General features: G+C 45.9%; 1 protein-coding gene across 1 annotated transcript in view; it reads right to left on the reverse strand.

Annotated features, from left to right (window-relative positions):
* DNAH9 (dynein axonemal heavy chain 9) overlaps positions 1-21,273 on the reverse strand; it is a 346,411-nt gene that overhangs the window by 272,262 nt on the left and 52,876 nt on the right. Inside the window, exons 9-12 of the mRNA XM_082272319.1 lie at positions 14,616-14,766; positions 14,388-14,502; positions 9,310-9,378; positions 5,277-5,403 (exon numbers count right to left, since the gene is read on the reverse strand). Of these exons, the coding sequence (XP_082128445.1) occupies positions 5,277-5,403; positions 9,310-9,378; positions 14,388-14,502; positions 14,616-14,766 (462 nt within the window). The remainder of the gene's footprint in view (positions 1-5,276; positions 5,404-9,309; positions 9,379-14,387; positions 14,503-14,615; positions 14,767-21,273) is intronic.

A 21,273-nucleotide genomic window follows, 5' to 3' on the forward strand; every position in this document is an offset into this window, starting at 1 on the left:
CCACTGACACCAATGATGGGGCACTATTCCTCCCACTGACACCAATGATGGGGCACTATTCCTCCCACTGACACCAATGATGGGCTACTATTCCTCCCACTGACACCAATGATGGGGCACTATTCCTCCCACTGATACCAATGATGGGCCACTATTCCTCCCACTGACACCAATGATGGGGCACTATTCCTCCCACTGACACCAATGATGGGGCACTATTCCTCCCACTGATACCAATGATGACGGGGCACTATTCCTCCCACTGACACCAATGATGACGGGGCACTATTCCTCCCACTGATACCAATGATGACGGGGCACTATTCCTCCCACTGACGCCAATGATGGGGCACTATTCCTCCCACTGATACCAATGATGACGGGGCACTATTCCTCCCACTGATACCAATGATGGGGCACTATTCCTTCCTCTGATACCAATGATGGGGCACTATTCCTCCCACTGACACCAATGATGGGCCACTATTCCTCCCACTGACACCAATGATGGGGCACTATTCCTTCCACTGATACCAATGATGGGGCACTATTCCTCCCACTGACACCAATGATGGGGCACTATTCCTCCCACTGACACCAATGATGGGGCACTATTCCTCCCACTGACACCAATGATGGGGCACTATTACTTCCACTGATACCAATGATGGGGCACTATTACTTCCACTGATACCAATGATGGGGCACTATTCCTCCCACTAATACCAATGATGGGCCACTATTCCTCCCACTGACACCATTGATGGGCCACTATTCCTCCCACTGATACCAATGATGGGGCACTATTCCTCCCACTGACACCAATGATGGGCCACTATTCCTCCCACTGACACCAATGATGGTTTAATATTCCTTCCACTGATAGCAATGATAAGGCACTATTCCTCCCACTGATACCAATGATGGGGCACTATTCCTCCCACTGACACCAATGATGGGGCACTATTCCTCCCACTGATACCAATGATGGGGCACTATTCCTCCCACTGATACCAATGATGGGGCACTATTCCTCCCACTGACACCAATGATGGGGTAATATTCTTTCCACTGATAGCAATGATGGGGCACTATTACTCCCAATGATACCAATTATGGGGCATTATTCCTGCCACTGACACCAATGATGGAGAACATGGGGTGTTCACACCTATGCGATCTGATTCATGTCTGAACTGACAGTTCACACTGTGATATACAAACTGATCTGGGGGTGTTGTTAACTTTGTATGGACACCCCTAGGGATTCGCATATGGCAATGTGAACTGCCTGCGAGTTGAATGCGATGCAGGAACCCGCAGTGGATTTGCAGGGTTCCCACATCGCATATGTGTGAACAGGGACTTATAGACCTTTTTTTTTTTAAGCCAGAGGCCTCCTAGAAAATTCTCAGCACAGGATTAATCAGAGGAAATGTATTATGTTTGCCCTTACACCTGAGAACCACATTATTATACACCGAGTGACCTTACAACAAATTAGTGAACCAAGAACATAAAAAGAGCCTATATTTAAATTTATAGTTAGACTGTAAAACACGGACAAGTGTAAAATCAATATCAGAACCAGTAAACCATCACACGCCTAATAAACCCATAAAAACCACAAGTAACACTCACAAATTACCATGTAAGGGTTTGCGGGAAATAACCTATTATCATGGAACTCTCTGCTGCTCCTTGCTTCTAATTGGCAGATCTGTAGTTTGACATTTTCTGTGATTGGACATTTTAGGCCAAGGGAAGCTTAAAGTGGACCCCCCATTACCCATAAAAGTCTGCATAAATAAATTCCTGACATGTCACAATATACAGCAACATTATTGTGCAGAAAAGTTCTACCTTTTATCGATAAAAAGCTTGTGACTGTGTCTAGGCTGAGAAGATGTCATCAATCTGCTGCAGGCAGGAGGAAGCATTTTCTCAGTCTCCCCTGAACTCTGCACTCTGTACACAGTGCATTCCTGAACTCTGCACTCTGTAAGCAGCGCACTCCTGAACTCTGCACTCTGTACGCAGCGCACTCCTGAACTCTGCACTTTGTACGCAGCGCATTCCTGAACTCTGCACTCTCTAGGCAGCGCATTCCTGAACTCTGTACGCAGCACACTCCTGAACACTGCACTCTGTACGCAGCGCACCCCTGGATTCTGCACTCTGTACATAGCGCACTTCTGAACACTGCACTCTGTACACAGCGCACTCCTGAACACTGCACTCTGTATACAGCCCACTCCTGGACACTGCACTATGTACACAGCACATTCCTGAACTCTGCACTCTGTACACAGCGCACTCCTGAACACTGCACTCTGTACGCAGCGCACCCCTGGACTCTGCACTCTGTACGCAGCGCACTTCTGAACACTGCACTCTGTACATAGCGCACTTCTGAACTCTGCACTCTCTAGGCAGCGCATTCCTGAACTCTGTACGCAGCGCACTCTTGAACTCTGCACTCTGTACGCAGCGCATTCCTGAACTCTGCACTCTCTAGGCAGCGCATTCCTGAACTCTGCACTCTCTAGGCAGCGCACTCCTGAACTCTGCACTCTGTACTCAGCGCACTCCTGAACTCTGCACTCTGTACTCAGAGAACTCCTGAACTCTGCACTCTGTACTCAGAGCACTCCTGAACTCTGCACTCTGTACTCAGAGCACTCCTGAACTCTGCACTCTGTACTCAGCGCACTCCTGAACTCCACACTCTGTACTCAGCGCACTCCTGAACTCTGCAATCTGTACACAGCGCACTCCTGAACACTGCACTCTGTACACAGTACACTCCTGAACTCTGTATTCTGTAGGCAGCATACTCCTGAACACTGCACTCTGTACGCAGCGTACTCCTGAACACTGCACTCTGTACGCAGCGCACCCCTGGACTCTGCACTCTGTACACAGCGCACTCCTGAACACTGCACTCTGTACGCAGCGCACCCCTGGACTCTGCACTCTGTACATAGCGCACTTCTGAACACTGCACTCTGTACACAGCGCACTCCTGAACTCTGCATTCTGTAGGCAACGCAACCCTGGACTCTGCACTCTGTACGCAGTGCACTTCTGAACTATGCACTCTGTATTCAGTGCACTCCTGAACTCTGCACGCAGCGCATTACGGAACTCTGCACTCTGTACACAGCACACTCCTGAACACTGCACTCTGTACGCAGCGCACCCCTGGATTCTGCACTCTGTACATAGCGCACTTCTGAACACTGCACTCTGTACACAGCGCACTCCTGAACACTGCACTCTGTATACAGCGCACTCCTGGACACTGCACTATGTACACAGCACATTCCTGAACTCTGCACTCTGTACACAGCGCACTCCTGAACACTGCACTCTGTACGCAGCGCACCCCTGGACTCTGCACTCTGTACGCAGCGCACTTCTGAACACTGCACTCTGTACATAGCGCACTTCTGAACACTGCACTCTGTACACAGCGCACTCCTGAACACTGCACTCTGTATACAGCGCACTCCTGGACACTGCACTCTACGCAGCACATTCCTGAACTCTGCACTCTGTACGCAGCACATTCCTGAACTCTGCACTCTGTACGCAGCACATTCCTGAACTCTGCACTCTGTACTCAGCGCACTCCTGAACTCCACACTCTGTATTCAGTGCACTCCTGAACTCTGCATGCAGCGCATTACGGAACTCTGCACTCTGTACACAGCACACTCCTGAACACTGCACTCTGTACGCAGCGCACCCCTGGATTCTGCACTATGTACACAGCACATTCCTGAACTCTGCACTCTGTACGCAGCGCACCCCTGGACTCTGCACTCTGTACATAGCGCACTTCTGAACACTGCACTCTGTACATAGCGCACTTCTGAACACTGCACTCTGTACATAGCGCACTTCTGAACACTGCACTCTGTACACAGCGCACTCCTGAACACTGCACTCTGTATACAGCGCACTCCTGGACACTGCACTCTACGCAGCACATTCCTGAACTCTGCACTCTGTACGCAGCACATTCCTGAACTCTGCACTCTGTACGCAGCACATTCCTGAATTCTGCACTCTGTACACAGCGCACTACTGAACAATGCACTCTGTACACAGCGCACTCCTGAACACTCCACTCTGTACACAGCACACTCCTGAACTCTGCATTCTGTAGTCAACGCACCCCTGGACTCTGCACTCTGTATGCAGTGCACTCCTGAACTATGCACTCTGTATTCAGTGCACTCCTGAACTCTGCACGCAGCGCATTACGGAACTCTGCACTCTGTACACAGCACACTCCTGAACACTGCACTCTGTACGCAGCGCACCCCTGGACTTTGCACTCTGTACATAGCGCACTTCTGAACACTGCACTCTGTACACAGCGCACTCCTGAACACTGCACTCTGTACGCAGAGCACCCCTGGACTCTGCACTCTGTACGCAGCGCATTCCTGAACTCTGCACTCTGTACGCAGCGCATTCCTGAACTCTGCACTCTGTACACAGCGCACTCCTGAACACTGCACTCTGTACACAGCGCACTCCTGAACACTGCACTCTGTACACAGCGCACTCCTGAACACTGCACTCTGTACACAGCGCACTCCTGAACACTGCACTCTGTACACAGCGCACTCCTGAACTCTGCACTCTGTATACAACGCACTCCTAAACACTGCACTCTCTATGTAGCGCACCCCTGGACTCTGCACTCTCTACATAGTGCAATTCTGAGCTTCCTACATTTCACACTCCTGGTATGTATAGCCCCTTTAAGATCCTCCCAATGTGCAATTTAGCCACACCCATAGTTTGATGCAGTTCAGTGGTGGGGGGGGCCTGGTTAGGTTCCTGCACCTATTGTCTGAGAAAAAAAGCCCTGCATAAATGTATATAGTCTTACAGGTACAACCAGCCCTTTGAGGACAACCATAAAGCTTGTGCCGCCCTCAATAAAATGGAGTTTGACATCCCTGCTCTAGGGTGTCTGCTTTCAGAAAATATATCATGTTTGGGGGTTTTATGTAATCTTCAGGCCTAAAATTATTTTTTTAAATGTGTGCAAAAAAAACCCCCACAAAACGGCTCTGGCTATGAAAGGGTTAAAGCATAAGTTCACCTTCGGAAACACGTTACATCTTCTTCCCGTACGATTTGTTAGTTAAAAAAAAAAAATCTTAATCCTAACTTTATTAGCTGGCTCCAAGATTCAGAGCAAATTCTTCAAACCCTGGTCCATACATTTCGGGGTACCATTCTCATCACCCTACCTGGGGGTCGAAGTTGACGCTGATTAGTTTGAGGTGCTCATCCCGCGTGACGAGAGGGCGCATGAGATTGTACTGGGACTTCTCTGAAACGGTCTGACACCATTCTGCGTACAGCTTCTCTGTGTACCTGGAGGAGGAATAAAGATATCAGGACAATTCACTCATTTTATACTGAATATAGTGAGAAACGCTCAACCCCCATACCGGGTTCTATCTTACTACAATTACAGAGCTAAAGAATTATTTCAGACTCCCCAATGGATTCCTGTTAATAATTTAATATGGCCAAGTGGGAGGGGCATAGACACAAACTACTGCAGGAAATCTCACCATTGTGGGAGGGGCACAGACACAAACTACTGCAGGAAATCTCACCATTGTGGGAGGGGCACAGACACAAACTAGTGCAGGATATCTCACCATTGTGGGAGGGGCAGAGACACAAACTACTGCAGGAAATCTCTCCATTGTGGGAGGGGCAGAGACACAAACTACTGCAGGAAATCTCACCATTGTGGGAGGGGCACAGACACAAACTACTGCAGGATATCTCACCATTGTGGGAGGGGCAGAGACACAAACTAGTGCAGGATATCTCACCATTGTGGGAGGGGCAGAGACACAAACTACTGCAGGAAATTTCACCATTGTGGGAGGGGCACAGACACAAACTACTGCAGGATATCTCACCATTCTGGGAGGGGCAGAGACACAAACTACTGCAGGGAAATCTCACCATCGTGGGAGGGGCAGATACACAATCTACTGCAGGAAATCTCACCATTGTGGGAGGGGCACAGACACAAACTACTGCAGGGAACCTCTCCATTGTGGGACTCGGAGGGGCAGAGACACAAACTACTGCAGAGATATCTCACCATTGTGGGAGGGGCAGATACACAAACTACTGCAGAGAAATCTCCCAATTGTGGGGGGAGCAGAGACACAAACTATTGCATAAAATTCCACCATTGTGGGAGGGGCAGAGACACAAACCACTGCAGAGAAATCTCACTATTGTGGGAGGGGCACAGACACAAACTACTGCAGGAAATCTCACCAATGTGGGAGAGGCAGAGACACAAATTACTGCAGAGAAATCTCACTATTGTGGAAGAAGCAGAGACACAAACTACTGCAGCGAAATTGCAACCAATGTGGGAGGGGCAGAGACACAAATTACTGCAGGAAATCTCATCATTGTGGGAGGGGCACAGACACAAACTACTGCAGGAAATCTCAGCATTGTGGGAGGGGCAGAGACACAAACTACAGGTGGAAATCTCACCATTGTGGGAGGGGCACAGACACAGAGTATTGCGTTGAACTTTCCCAGTGTTCACAATGCACTGCTAGCAGCAGCTGACACAATGATGAGCTTGGTCAGAATAGACCCAAACACAGTATATCCGGTACTGGAACTATTGGTGATTGCACAGATGATCCATGCACTAAGAATAGTGCACACACTAATTCACACAAATACCCCCTCTGCAGAATATCCAGCATTCTTTCTTACTGTATAGAGCACAGAGTATTAATTAAGCTCCTGCCAATGTTCAGACGTGACAGACTCCAGTTTACTAGCCCCAGCAGCCGTCATCCCGGAGAATAATCTGAAGTTTACAGACTGGCCCCGCAGATGAAGGCTATCGGAATTCTGCGCCTGATCATTGATCTGGAGAGGTAATTAAAAAATTTTCATCCCCCTGCTCACTGCCCAATTAACAAGATGCTCTTATTTCAAGCCTTTGACTTCACACGAGTCTCAGGAGGACACTGAGGGCCTTTGTAGCCTTCCAATTAAAGCTGATAACTGCTCTTTGTGCTCCCATGCTGGAAAAGAGCGCAGAGACTCTGGTGCGCGCCGGCGCGGTGTACACCGATATGTTTACCAGAGCTCCCGAAGTTTCTGCAAGGAACAAATGTCGAGCCAAGGCATCAAGAAACAGGAACCTCTCATCTCCGGGAAGCTGATCATACTACCGGTTCCTGATGAACAAACTGAAACCCGACATCAGGGGTGTAACTACAGGGGTTGCAGGGGTTGCAATTGCAACCAATCTCCATGCTCCTGGGGGCCTGTGCGGCTCCCCTGTACACCTGGATAGGAGGGGCGGCGGGGGCAGCATGTAGAAAAATCACTGTCCTCCTTTTTCCTCCTGTAGCTGCAGGAGGAAAATGGAGGAGATTGGTTCCTCTGTAGGCTGCCCTCGCCACTCCTCCTATCCAGATCACTTGTGTTCTGCTGTCTCTGGGCCCCTGTGTGCTCCCCTGGTCCCCCCCACTGTGCTCCCTCCCCTCTCCTGCCAGCTGCTGCAGGGGATGTGTCACAATAGTGAACCAGGAAGGGGTCGGTAAATATGTAATTTACCAGCTCCTTCCTTTTCTGAATGGACAGAGTCATAGTCAGTGACATTGTAAAAAAATAAAATAAAATGATAAACAATAATACAATTAAAATACCAAAAAATAAAAACTACTGACACCAGTGGGTGAACTTCCAGGATCACAAAGGTCACACTTGTGACCGGGCCCTGGCATTCTACCACTGTGGGGAGGCCCCAAGATGGCAGGAAGGGGGCCCACTGCAGAACTTGTGAAAGGTCCCGCTGCTGGACCGTAATAAAGGGCCCCGCAGTGAGAGTAAAGGACCCCAGGATCAGTGGGAAGAGCCCCAGGCTTGAAGGGAAGGGCCCCGACCAGGGGTCCGGGGGGGGCCCTTCGTGGTTTCTTGCACCAGGGACCTGAAGGTTCTAGTTACACCTCTGCCCGACATATTGTAAATAGGGTGACCACGTGTCACGGACTGCCCGTGACAGTCCCGCATTGTTCAGGTCTCTCCCAGGCACCTTCATTCCACCACAATACAGTGTCCCAGAATGAAACGGACACCCACAGTTAAAGGGGCCTTTAACAAGGGCCTCTCTAGGGAAAGCAATAAAAACCTAATAAATGGATCTGAGATGAAAAGGTTGCAACAAATGTTAAAAGTCCCTTTGCTACAGCTGCACATGGTTGGCATGGAGTGTGCACTGTGCACTCGTGGCCCATTGTTTGGTTGCTTTCTAACAGCTGGGAGGTGGTCAAGCATGCATGGTGTGCTTTCTGCATCAGCTGGGGTGGAGAATGGAAGCATGGTGTGACTGCAGTTGCTATCAGAGCAGACATGAAGCTGTGGTTCTCTTGGTTGCCAGGCAGGGGAGGACTAGGCCAGGGGGGGGGCAATTGCCCCCCTGGGTTGTTCTGATGCCTCATAGAAAAGGCTGCACTGCTTCTGCCAAAGACATGCCCAAAAGAATCCTGGTGAAGAGAAGTAAAAAGTCCCTGCCGCTGACCTACTGTGTGGTTTGAAGACAAGGACAGAGGCCTCCCCCCCCCCCCCCCCCCCAGCATGGATGGTGGAAACTGTGTCTTAGCAGAGGTCAGATTAATGCCCCACTGGAAACTCTCCTCCCCCAGGCAGCCAGCCCCAACCAAGCTGTCCCAGCTTCCCCCAACCCCCCCCCCCCCTGCTGGCCAGGTCGGGAACCCGGATTCGGTTGGTGAGTAGAGAGTAACCTGGAGTGGAGCATCACTCTGGACTGGGGTTTAGGAGGAGGCCGGGAAGAGGGAGAGTGGGAGGAGGGCCGAGTTGCTCCACCATGGGCCTCTGGTTTGTACTTGCTTCCTGGGCCGAAAGTTGCCAGCCAGCCCTTGTTGCCAGGCACTGGTCCAGTGCACGCATGCGGTATGGTTCACTGCAGGCTGCCCCGTGCTCCACATGATGACGCTGAAACTGGAGTCGCTGCTCCTCCAGGACCCAAACCTGGTGTTTATGTATCTCACACAGATGCCGAAAATAATTAATTTATCCCAGCACAAGAGTATGCAGAGATTGTACACTGACCTTCGCACGGGCAGCTAAATGTGTATTTTAAAAAAATTGCGAGCAGGAATGGAAGAAGGTTGTATTGCAAATTTATTTTTTAAGCTGAAGTTCCGTTTTAAGAAACTTATGCCAAAATACTGACAATATAAATGAGGATCTTACTTGTCAAGCAGAGCCATCATCTCCTCATACTTCATCTTCATTCTTTTCCCTTCACCTGACTCCATGCACCTGCAAAAACAAAATTCCCATTTATATATATAGCAAGTCAGGAGACAACATACATGTAACCAGAATCGCTGTTACTGGACTAGGCAGGCCTAGTAATGCATTTTTATTGTTAACATTTTCTGAATGCATTTCCCTTTTCTTGTCACAAGATGGAGCTTTTTTGAGAGCGCCTGACTCTTTCAAGCAAGTAACAGTAAAAGATGGAAGATGTCGTTTGGGCTAGGATTGGTGCCAATACCTTTGCAGACAAAAGAAACTACAGGATCTAGTGTGCCTGGAGGCAAACTGTTATGTTACGTGCAGAAATACTTTACATCTTTATGAGTGCCAACGTCTTCAAGGGCCCCAACGTTACTGGCACAAGATTCAATTCAAAGACTGTATATAGTTACTGAACTGTTAAGCACAGGTTTAAGTAGATTGCCAACCCTCTTTTACAAAGGCCTAGCTAGGCTTAGCTCTCGCATTCCAAGAGCACAGGAGCCCACTGGTAAGGATAACATAGACTACTGTCTGCAGGGGCACCTAGGGCTTCACAGTAGGTGCCAAAGGGCCGTGTGTGGCCCCTGAGCCACAGGTTGGACACCAGGGCACTAAAAGGTTGAGCAAAATGGCTCTGGTCTCTGGCCCAGCAGACTGTACATCTATGTATTTTTAGTTGCAGATATTGGCTTACCATCAATGTAAGGAGCATTCTTCCCACTGACCACCAAAGTAAGGGGCATTTTTCCCACTGACCACTAGTGATGTCGCGAACATAAAATTTGCCGTTCGCGAACGGCGAACGCGAACATCGGCGAATGTCCGCGAACCGGCGAACATTGCGAACCGCCATAGACTTTAATAGGCAGGCGAATTTTAAAACCCACAGGGACTCTTTCTGGCCACAATAGTAATGGAAAAGTTGTTTCAAGGGGACAAACACCTGGACTGTGGCATGCCGGAGGGGGATCCATGGCAAAACTCCCATGGAAAATTACGTAGTTGACGCAGAGTCGGGTTTTATTCCATAAAGGGCATAAATCACCTAACATTCCTAAATTGTTTGGAATAACATTCTTTAAAACATCCAGTGTGTGTATACGATCAGGTATGATGTTGTATCGATCAGGTAGTGCAAGGGTTACGCCCGCTTCACAGTGACAGACCAAACTCCCCGTTTAACGCACCGCAAACAACCGCAAACAGACCAGAACCGACCAAAATGGGACAGGAACTGGGCTTTAAGGGTTAGGGTTAGGTTTAGTGTTAGGGGCTAGGGTTAGGGTTACGGTGAGATACTTAGGGTTAGAGTTAGTAACCCTACCCCTACGCCTCTAACCCTAACCGTCTAACCCTAAGCACTAAAAATAACCCTAACCCTAGCCCTAACCCTAATTCTAATTTTTTTTCTGGTTCTGGACATGCTACAGAGCTGAAACTTCACAGGTACACTTTTTAGACCCCCAGACACTTAATCACACAAAAAAAGTTCTTAAAAATTGTAATTTTTTGTTAGAGAGCCAATTATTGGAAAAATTTAAAAAAAATAAAAATAAAAAATTTCTTTGGATTTAGCATCTGGGGGGTCTAAAAAGTGTACCTGTGAAGTTTCAGCTCTGTAGCATGTCCAGAACAAGAAAAAAATACGAATTAGGGTTAGGGCTAGGGTTAGGCTTAGGGCTAGGGTTAGGGCTAGGGTTAGGGTTAGGGCTAGGGTTAGGTTTAGGGTTATTTTTATGGCTAGGCTTAGAGGGTTAGGGTTAAGGTTAGAGGGTTAGGGTTATGGTTAGAGGGTTAGGGTTAGGTTTAGTGTTAGGGGCTAGGGTTAGGGTTACGGTGAGATACTTAGGGTTAGAGTTAGTAGCCCTACCCCTACCCCTCTAACTCTAACCCTCTAACCCTAAGCACTGAAAATAACCCTGACCCTAACCCTAGCCCTAACCCTAGCCCTAACCATAATTCTATTTTTTTCTGGTTCTGGACATGCTACAGAGCTGAAACTTCACATGTACACTTTTTAGACCCCCCAGACAATAAATCCAAAGAAATTTTTTTTTTTTTTTTTTTAAGTTTTTTTTTTAAGTTTTCCAATAATTGGCTCTCTATCAAAAATGACAATTTTTAAGAACTTTTTTTGTGTGATTTAGTGTCTAGGGGGTCTAAAAAGTGTACCTGTGAAGTTTCAGCTCTGTAGCATGTCCAGAACCAGAAAAAAATATCATTTTTCAGTAGAGCAGGGATGGTGGGAACCCCTTTCACACCTATATGATCTTTTTTTCTGGTTCTGGATATGCTGCAGAGCTGAAACTTCACAGGTACGCTTTTTAGACCCCCCAGACAATAAATACAAAGAAGTTTTTTTTTTTTTAAGTTTTTTTCTTTTTTTTTAATTTTTCCAATAATTGGCTCTCTATCAAAAATGACAATTTTTAAGAACTTTTTTGTGTGATTTAGTGTCTAGGGGGTCTAAAAAGTGTACCTGTGAAGAGTGTACCTGTGAAGTTTCAGCTCTGTAGCATGTCCCGAACCAGAAAAAAAGATAATTTTTCCGTAGAGCAGGGATGGTGGGAACCCCTTTTACACCTATATGATCTTTTTTTTCTGGTTCTGGACATGCTACAGAGCTGAAACTTCACAGGTACGCTTTTTAGACCCCCCCAGACACTAATCCAAAAAAAGTCATGCCTGCCACCGTATATATCAGTGGTGGGTGGGCAGTGGCACTGCAGTAGGCACAGTACACTCTGTGGACCTGACAGTCACTGGCACCCAGGCAACTGCAATTATAAAAAAATATATATATTTTTACTTTGCAAGCTGCTGTGCCACCGTATATATATCAGTGGTGGGTGGGCACGCAGTGGCACTACAGTGGGCACAGTACACTCTGTGGACCTGACAGTCACTGGCAGCCCAGGCAACTGCAATAATAAAAAATATTTTTTTTTTTTTCAATTTGCAACAAGATGCTGTGCCACCGTATATATATCAGTGGTGGGCAGTGCACTGCAGTGGGTACAGTGCACTCTGTGGACCTGACACAGCACTCACTGCAATTATGACAGAGGAAAAAAAATATATATTTTTTAAAATGCAAGGTACTGTGCCTGTGCCACCCGAAATGAGTGTGGTGTGCACACAGTACAGTCTGTGGTGGGTCTGTGGCCTCTCACACACAGCGGGCAGGCAAATGCAGTGTACAATAGATAGATATATATATATATATATATATATATATATATATATATATATATATATATATATATATATATATAAAAAAAATACTCAATTACCAGCCCTAAAAAGGGCTTTTGGGGACACTAGATATATATATATATAAAAAAAATAGTACACAAATACCAGCCCTTAGAAGGGCTTTTTGGGGTGCTGTCAGGATGCTGTCCTTACAGCAGTAGTGGACCAAGAACACTGACTAGCAAGACCAGGAACACTGACTAACAACTGTCCCTAGCTATTAACAGCAGCAGCAGCAACACTCTCCCTGCTCTCACTAACACACTGCTTCAGAATGATCTAAGATGGATGCTGCCCTTGCTTATTTATAGGAGGTGGGAGGGTGTGGGAGGGAGGTATGCTGATTGGCTGGAAATGTGCCTGCTGACTGTGAAGTTCAGGGTCAAAGTTTGCCTCAATGATGTATTATAGGGGGCGGACCGAACATCGCATATGTTCGCCCGCAGCGGCGAACGCGAACATGCTAAGTTCGCCGGGAACTGTCCGCCGGCGAACAGTTCGGTACATCTCTACTGACCACCAGCGTAAGGAGCATTCTTCCCACTTACCACCAATGTAAGGGGTATTCTTCCCACTGATCACCAATGTAAGGGGTATTCTTCCCACTGACCACCAATGTAAGAGGCATTTCTTCCCACTGACCTCAAATGTAAGGGTCTCTCTTCCCACTGACCAATGTAAAGGCCATTCTTCCTACTGACTACTAATGTAAGGAGCATTCTTCCCACTGACCACCAAGGTAAGGGACATTCTTTCTACTGACCACCAATGTAAGGGGCATTCATCCTATTGATCCCAATGCGAGAGACATTTTTCCCACTGACCACCAATGTAAGGACCATTCTTCCCACTGACCTCCAATGTAAGGAGTAATCTTCCCACTGACCACCAATGTAAGGACCATTCTTCCCACTGACCACCAACGTAAGGAGTAATCTTCCCACTGACTACCAATGTAAGGGACATTTTTCCTACTGATCCCAACGTAAGGGACATTTTTCCTACCGATCCCAACGTAAGAGATATTTTTCTCACCAGCCACTAATGTAAGAGCCATTCTGCCCATTGACCACCAATGAAAGGAGCGTTCTTTCCACTGACCTCCAATGTAAGGAACGATCTTCTCACTGACCACCAATGTAAGGAGCATTCGTCCCACTGACTACCAGTTTGAGAGTGCCCCAATGACAACCAATGTAAGTAGGTCCTTCCAGCAGTGACCACCAATCAAAGGGGCTCTTCCCCAATCTTCTCCAAAGCAAGGGAGTATTTTCCTTATCACCATTGTAATGGGGCATTTTTCCACTGAACAATAATGTAAGGGTGGGTGGGGGGTGGCATTTCATTGACGACAGGGAGAACAATACAGTTTTTTTTACTGTTTGAGTTTCTTTTCTTACCAAATATTTATTTTCATTATTATTACGGACATATAACTGTGTGATTGAAAAAGGGGGTTAAAAAAAAAAAAAACAAGTACCCCACATTCCCTATTCTTTTATTTATTTTTATATCCCAACTTAATGTTCACAATAATACACCAATGAACTGTAGATAAAGTAATTGTTAGTAGGAGTTCCTTGGGACCCAAAAGTTATTTCAAGGGTTAAAAATACTGAGAAAGCCTGCTGGAACAACATGACTGCATCCACGCAGGATGAAATAAAACCCAACAACGTGGTGCACTACAAAACAGCCGCCAGGTCTCCTCTAGCATGACAAAATTTACAAGGCTGCCTATCTATCAACGGGGTTAAACAAGGACGACTCACGGGTGTGTGATGTGGCGGAAGTTGCTGTAAGGGATTTGCAGTCTCTCTCTCAGTTCTTTGGCCCAGTCCAGGTTACCAGTCACCAGCGGCATATTCCTGTGTATCTGTGGATACCCTGTGAGTAAGGAGAACGTTATACTTATATTAGAAGTCTAGATCATTTTCTAGGCTATAAATGAAGTGATAGGGCACAGAGACGTGTCATTGTGGTCTCCAAGCTGAATGTACCTTGCTTCGTGTCTTCCATCATGTGCTGGTCAAAGATGGCCTTCGCTTCGTCCAGCTCTTGGTCAAACAAGGAGACAAGCAAAGGGTACTTATCGAACGCATCCTGTGCGATCAGCGGACGATCCAGGAGGCTTCCGAACATATCCAGCAGCTGGGAGCAGAACATACAGACTATGAAACCCTCTTATTATTATTATACAGGATTTCTATAGCGCCAACAGTTTGCGCAGCGCTTAACAAAATGAAGGCAGACATTACAGTTACAATACAATTTGGAACAAAAGGAATCAGAGGGCCCTGCTCGTTAGAGCTTACAATCTAAAAGGGAGGGTCAATTGATACAAAAGGTAATAGCTGTGGGGGATGAGCTGATGGAGCAAGTGAAACAGTGTTATTAGTTAGTAGCCGGATAGGCTTCTTTAACCATTTTGCCACTGCTCACTAGAGCTCTACTGCGGCAAAGTGGTTAGTTATCGTCTGGCGACGTAGACCTACGTCGCCAGACACTTCCCCCTTTCCTTTCTCCCCACTGGGCACAGACTGCCCCCCCCCCCCCTCCTAAAGTCTGAAGGACAGTAGACTGGCCCTTTCTTAACCACTTTACCACTGGTCACTGTGCTGCTACTGCGGCAAAGTGGCTCGTTAACGTCTGGCGACGTAGACCTACGTCACGAGACTCTCCCCTCTATCGGTGGCGCGCACGCCGCCGGAGGCTCGCTCCCGCTGTATTCAGTCACAGCGGGAGTCGGGCCAGGGGAGGAGCAGCGGCGATCGCCGCTGCTCTTCCCCGATCGTCGGGGAATCGAGTCTGGAGATCCGCCCGCTTGTGTAAACAAAGCGGGCGGATCTCCTAAGTGAAAGGCAGTGTCAGATTGCAGGGTTCAGCATAGCTGAACATGCGATCTGTCCTTGTGTCACTCAGTCACCTCCCCCCACACATGTCAGTAAGCACCAGGCATACATTAACCCCTCCCTCTCCAATAAAATTAACCCCTTCCCTGCCAGTGTCATTTTTACAGTAACAGTGCATATTTATAGCACTGATTACTGTAGAAATGTCACTGGTACCCCCAAAAGTGTCAAAATGTCAATCAAGGGTCCGATATGTCCGCCGCAATGTCGCAGTACCGCAAAAAAAAAAAATGAAATCGCAGATCGCCGCCATTACGCGGTAAAAAAAAAAAACACCAAAAATGACAGAAATCTTTCCCTTAGTTAGTAAACGCAATAACTTTTGCGCAAACCAATCAAAATTGTGATTGTGATTTTTTTTTTTTACCAAACATAGGTAGCAGAAAACAAATTGGCCAAAAATTAAAAAACATTTTGATTTTTACTTTTTTTGGGGGGGGAATCTTATATAAAAATTTGAAAAATATTGTTATTTTTTCAAAATGTACGGTCTTTTTTTGTTTATAGCGCAAAAAGTAAAAATCGCACAGGTGATCAAATACCACCAAAAGAAAGCTCTGTTTGTGGGGAAAAAAAGGACGTCAAATTAGTTTAGGTACAGCGTTGCACGACCGCGCAATTGTCCATTAAAGTCACGCAGTGCCAAATCGCAAAAAAAACCCCGGTCGGAATGGGGGTAAAATCTTCCGGGGCTTAAGTGGTTAAAGAGAAGGGTTTCAGGGATCGTCTAAAGATGGATAGATTAGGGGACAGTCGGACAGATTGGGGTAGAGAGTTCCAAAGAATGGGAGAAGCTCTGGAGAAATCCTGGAGGCAGGCATGGGAAGAGGTGACAAGGGAGCTAGAGAGCAGGAGGTCTTGGGAGGACCGAAGAGAGCGGCCTGGTTGATATTTTGAGATCAGTTTAGTGATGTAGCTGGGGGCAGAGTTGTGGATGGCTTTGTAAACTATTGTTAGCACTTTGAATTTTATTCGTTGGGTGAGTGGAAGTCAATAGAGGGATTGGCAGAGAGGGGTGGAGGACACCGAATGGAAGCCAGTGGAGGGATTGGCAGAGAGGGGTGGAGGACACTGAACGGTTGGTAAGGTGGATAAGTCTTGCAGCAGCATTCATTATGGATTGAAGGGGGGATAATCTATGTAAGGGTAATCAATGAGGAGGGAGTTGCAATAGTCGAGGCGAGAGATAACCAGGACGTGAATTAAAAGCTTGGTGGTGTCATTGGCTAAAAAGGGCCGTATACTCTTATCCACAACAATTGTAGAAGATATTACGTACTTTCTACAAACCTTCAGCCATACTGTATAAGAGCAAATCCTATTTTATGTAGACTTAGAACTTTGAATTTTGGCGACTATGGATCTGTAAGTTTAGGAAAATACAAAACAACTTTTGCAATCTTTATGATGACCTATTTTGTCCTTGTAGGATCTACAAACTTTTGACCTAAACATGATATCCAATTAAAATAAGAAAGCATCATTGTATAATGGCACCACCAGATCAATGGCTGAAGGGTTGTGTTACACTAGAATGTAAAAAAGTATTTTATACTGGGGATATCTGAGCTTCCCTTTGGGGGCCTTCACGTAGAGCTTATGGTAACCGGGACCCTGTCCTTGGCCAGAAAAACAATAGCACAGCATCGGCTCCGCAACCCCCAACTGCATATGGATAAATAGGGTGAATTCCATCCTACACTCAAAGTGGCCATAGACAAGAACAATTTCCTTAACCACTTAAGCCCCGGAAGATTTTACCCCCTTCCTGACCAGGGCCTATTTTGCGATTCGGCACTGCGTGACTTTAACGGACAATTGCGCGGTCGTGCGACGCTGTACCTAAACAAATTTGGTGTCCTTTTTTTCCCACAAACAGAGCTTTCTTTTGGTGGTATTTGATCACCTGTGCGATTTTTTGATCATGCGCTATAAACAAAAAAAGAGCGTCAATTTTGCAAAAATAACAATATTTTTCACATTTTTTTTATATGAAATTCCCCAAAAAAATGTAAAAATCAAAATTTTGTAACATTTTAGGCCAATTTTTTTTTTACCATATGTTTTTGTAAAAAAAAAAAAAAAAAAAAGCGTATTTTGTTTGGTTTGCGCAAAAGTTATTGCGTTTACTAACAAAGGGAAAGATTTTTGTCATTTTTGTTGTTTTTTTTTAACGCGTAATGGCGGCGATCTGCGATTTTTTTTGCGGGACTGCGACATTGCGGCGGACAGATCGGACCCTTGACTGACATTTTTGGGGTTACCAGTGACATTACTATAGTAATCAGTGCTATACATATGCACTGTTACTGTAAAAATGACACTGGCAGTGAAGGAGTTAACTGTATTGGAGAGGGAGGGGTTAAGTGTGTCCTAGGGCCGTGTTTCTAACTGTGATTGGCTGTGGCTTGATGTGTAAGAACAGTGATCAACGGTCCTACATAGTAGAACCGTTTGATCACCATTCTTACACAGGGGAGAACTGACAGGCGGCTTTGTTTACATTAGCCGCCTGCCTTTCTCCCGCTGCAACGGACGATCGCGAGTGCCCGGCGGACATCGGGTCCACCGGGCACACGCGCGGGGGGGCCCGTGACCGCGCGGGAGCGCGCCTCTGGCGGCGCGCCAGCTCCCAAAACCCTCACAGGCTAGTGACGTAGCCCTACGTTACTCTGCCTGTGAGGGGCTGACTGCCGACGTAAATAGTCGTGTGGCAGTCGGCAAGTGGTTAAAAAAATTCATTTTTGGAAGATCATGGAATTTCCAACAGTTAACAGCTCAAACTAACATTTTTGACCTTAGTGATTAGAAAATTTGAAGGAGCAGGATGGATTTTATTTCTTAAACAAATTAAATTCTAATGTGCCATTTGTTCTGGACATAGAATTAAAAACATTGATATGGCAATCAAACAAGACTTTTTAGAGCTTTTATACAAAAATGTGTCTAGTCCATAATCGTACTAGAGATGTTCACACAAAAAAAAAATTGTTTTGTATTTTTTCGTTGAGTCAATTATTTCAATTTGTCATATTCGTTATGTTAAAATGATTCATTTTCAGGATTCATTTCATGTATTTGGATTTGTTGTTCTGCATCAATCTGTAATTTTCGGAAGCTATTTCGGAATAATTTGTTATTTCAGCAACTTGCTCGCCACTTTGATGCCATTTGCTTAGCTAATCATAACACTGGAATGTAATCAAAATCAAAAGAGACATTGAAAGAAAAATGAGAGTGGAATAGGTGGTTGCTAAAGGATAAGTTCACTTTTTAAAAATTTAAATAAATAAATGCACATTTTTTTTTTTTTTTGCAGGTAAAATAAATGTAACTGGCACCACTTTCTTTACCATCATCTCATCGCTATTTGTTGTTTATTTTTTGCCTTATTTAATACATATATTTCTCTCTAATAAGAGCACCGTATTATAATTTTTCACGGGAATATGATTAATTTTCCCGCGGTCCTGCATATAGATCCAGATACAGGAATTGTTCCTTGCGGTGGCACTTCTGACTTTCTTACCCTGGCTATGTGGGTAAAATACAGTGGGCTAATCCTATGGGACCATATCCAAATGGACAAATATGTGGTCAGTAGTTGTGCTACTGTAAATATATATGGGGTGACTCTATCTGTGAAATAATGTATGATAAGTGAAATGTGTGTTGTCTATTGTATTGCAGAGGTGGGGATAGCATCCCTGAAGAAGTATTGTATTGCAGAGGAGGGGATAGCATCCCTGAAGAAGTATTGTATTGCAGAGGTGGGGATAGCATCCCTGAAGAAGTATTGTATTGCAGAGGTGGGGATAGCATCCCTGAAGAAGTATTGTATTGCAGAGGTGGGGATAGCATCCCTGAAGAAGTATTGTATTGCAGAGGTGGGGATAGCATCCCTGAAGAAGTATTGTATTGCAGAGGTGGGGATAGCATTCCTGAAGAAGTATTGTATTGCAGAGGTGGGGATAGCATTCCTGAAGAAGTATTGTATTGCAGAGGTAGGGATAGCATCCCTGAAGAAGTATTGTATTGCAGAGGTGGGGATAGCATCCCTGAAGAAGTATTGTATTGCAGAGGTGGGGATAGCATCCCTGAAGAAGAATAGAACTGCAAGTTCATTAATTATTTGAAACGCGTTGGATATTCCCTCTGTATGAGGACAGCTGTGGTCCTAACATTATTGTACTAGGGGCTCCTTTGCTCCTAGTGGGGATCAATCCAATCATGTATCTATGATCATGTTGTTCTTTTCTCCATTTGTTAATGTGGACACGATGGAAGTTTTTTTTTTATTTGCCTTTTTTAATAAATATGATTTTTTTTTTACTTTTTTGTCTAATTGCCCTTAAAATCACACCTTAGAGGAGAAGTCTCTCTTCAAATTTGCTACGTATATTGTATACTGAGTGCCGGTTCACACTAGTACGACTTGTCAGGCGACTTGGTCGTGCACCATCGCGGTCCATTGTGTGGTACAGGAACGGTTCTAATAGGAGCTCCGACTTAGAAAAGGGTCCTGTACTACTTCGGGGGGCGACCTGGAGCGACTTGCATAGACATTCATTTTATGAAGTCCGTGCAAGACGCGCCGAAGTCGCGGTGCACGCAACTTCACAGGTCGCCCCCAAAGTCGTGCCGCTTCAGTGTGAACCGGCACTTACTGAACATGTTGTACTTCGTGGTTTAGCGGGAAGCTTCTGCACAAGATACATCTGTAACAAACAGATCGAAGGCTGCCTTTCATTTATTTCATCTATTGTTGCTTTGTTCTGTTTCGTACTTACTGTTCTTTCTTTTTACTATTGCACAAAACTTTGAAAAACTTTGCTCTTTAATCAAAAAAATATTGATGGTTTTTTGCTTAAGTTTTAAATGCAGTAAGGACAGTCAAAAATCCTTATCTGGGTAATTTTTTGTTGCCTGTACCCAATTGGACACCCAATGGGATAGTTGTCCATTCACTTTTTTCTGTCCCTGAAGCTCGACAGGAAACAAACACAAAAGTCAAAATGATGGGAAATCACCTCTTGACCACTTCTGGACTGGAAGGATTTACCCCCTTAATGACCAGGCCTTTTTTTTGCGATACGGCGCTGCGTTACTTTAATGGACAATTACGTGGACGTGCGAAGCTGTACCCAAATAAAATTGATGTCCTTTTTTTCCCACAAATAGAGCGTTCTACGGGTGGTATTTGATCACCTGTGCGATTTTTATTTTTGGCGCTATAAACAAAAAAAGAGTGACAATTCTGAAAAAAAAAAAAACAATATTTTTCACTTTCTGCTATACAACGTTCCCATTTTGCTGAAATTTTATTGCAGCAACTCAAAATGGTCCTCAGTAGTTTGTATGGCCCCCACATGCTTGTATGCATGCCTGACAACATCGGGGCATGCTCCTAATGAGACAACAGATGGTGTCCTGGGGTTTTTCCTCCCAGATCTGGACCAGAGCATTACTGAGCTCCTGAACAGACTGAGGTGCAACCTGGTGGCATCAGATGGAGCGAAACATAATGTCCAAGAGGTGCTCCCTTGGATTAAGGTCAGGCGAGCGTGGGGGCCATTCAATCGTATCTGTTCCTTCATCCTCCAGGAACTGGTTGCATACTCTCGCCACATGAGGCCGGGCATTGTCGTGCACCAGGAGGAACCCAGGACCCACTGCACCAGCGTAAGGTCTTACAATGGGTCCAAGGATTTCATCCTGATACCTAATGGCAGTCAGGGTGCCATTG

Source organism: Pelophylax lessonae (genome assembly GCF_965119305.1).
Source record: "Pelophylax lessonae genome assembly, chromosome: 11".
In the NCBI taxonomy this organism is placed as follows: Eukaryota; Metazoa; Chordata; class Amphibia; order Anura; family Ranidae; genus Pelophylax; species Pelophylax lessonae.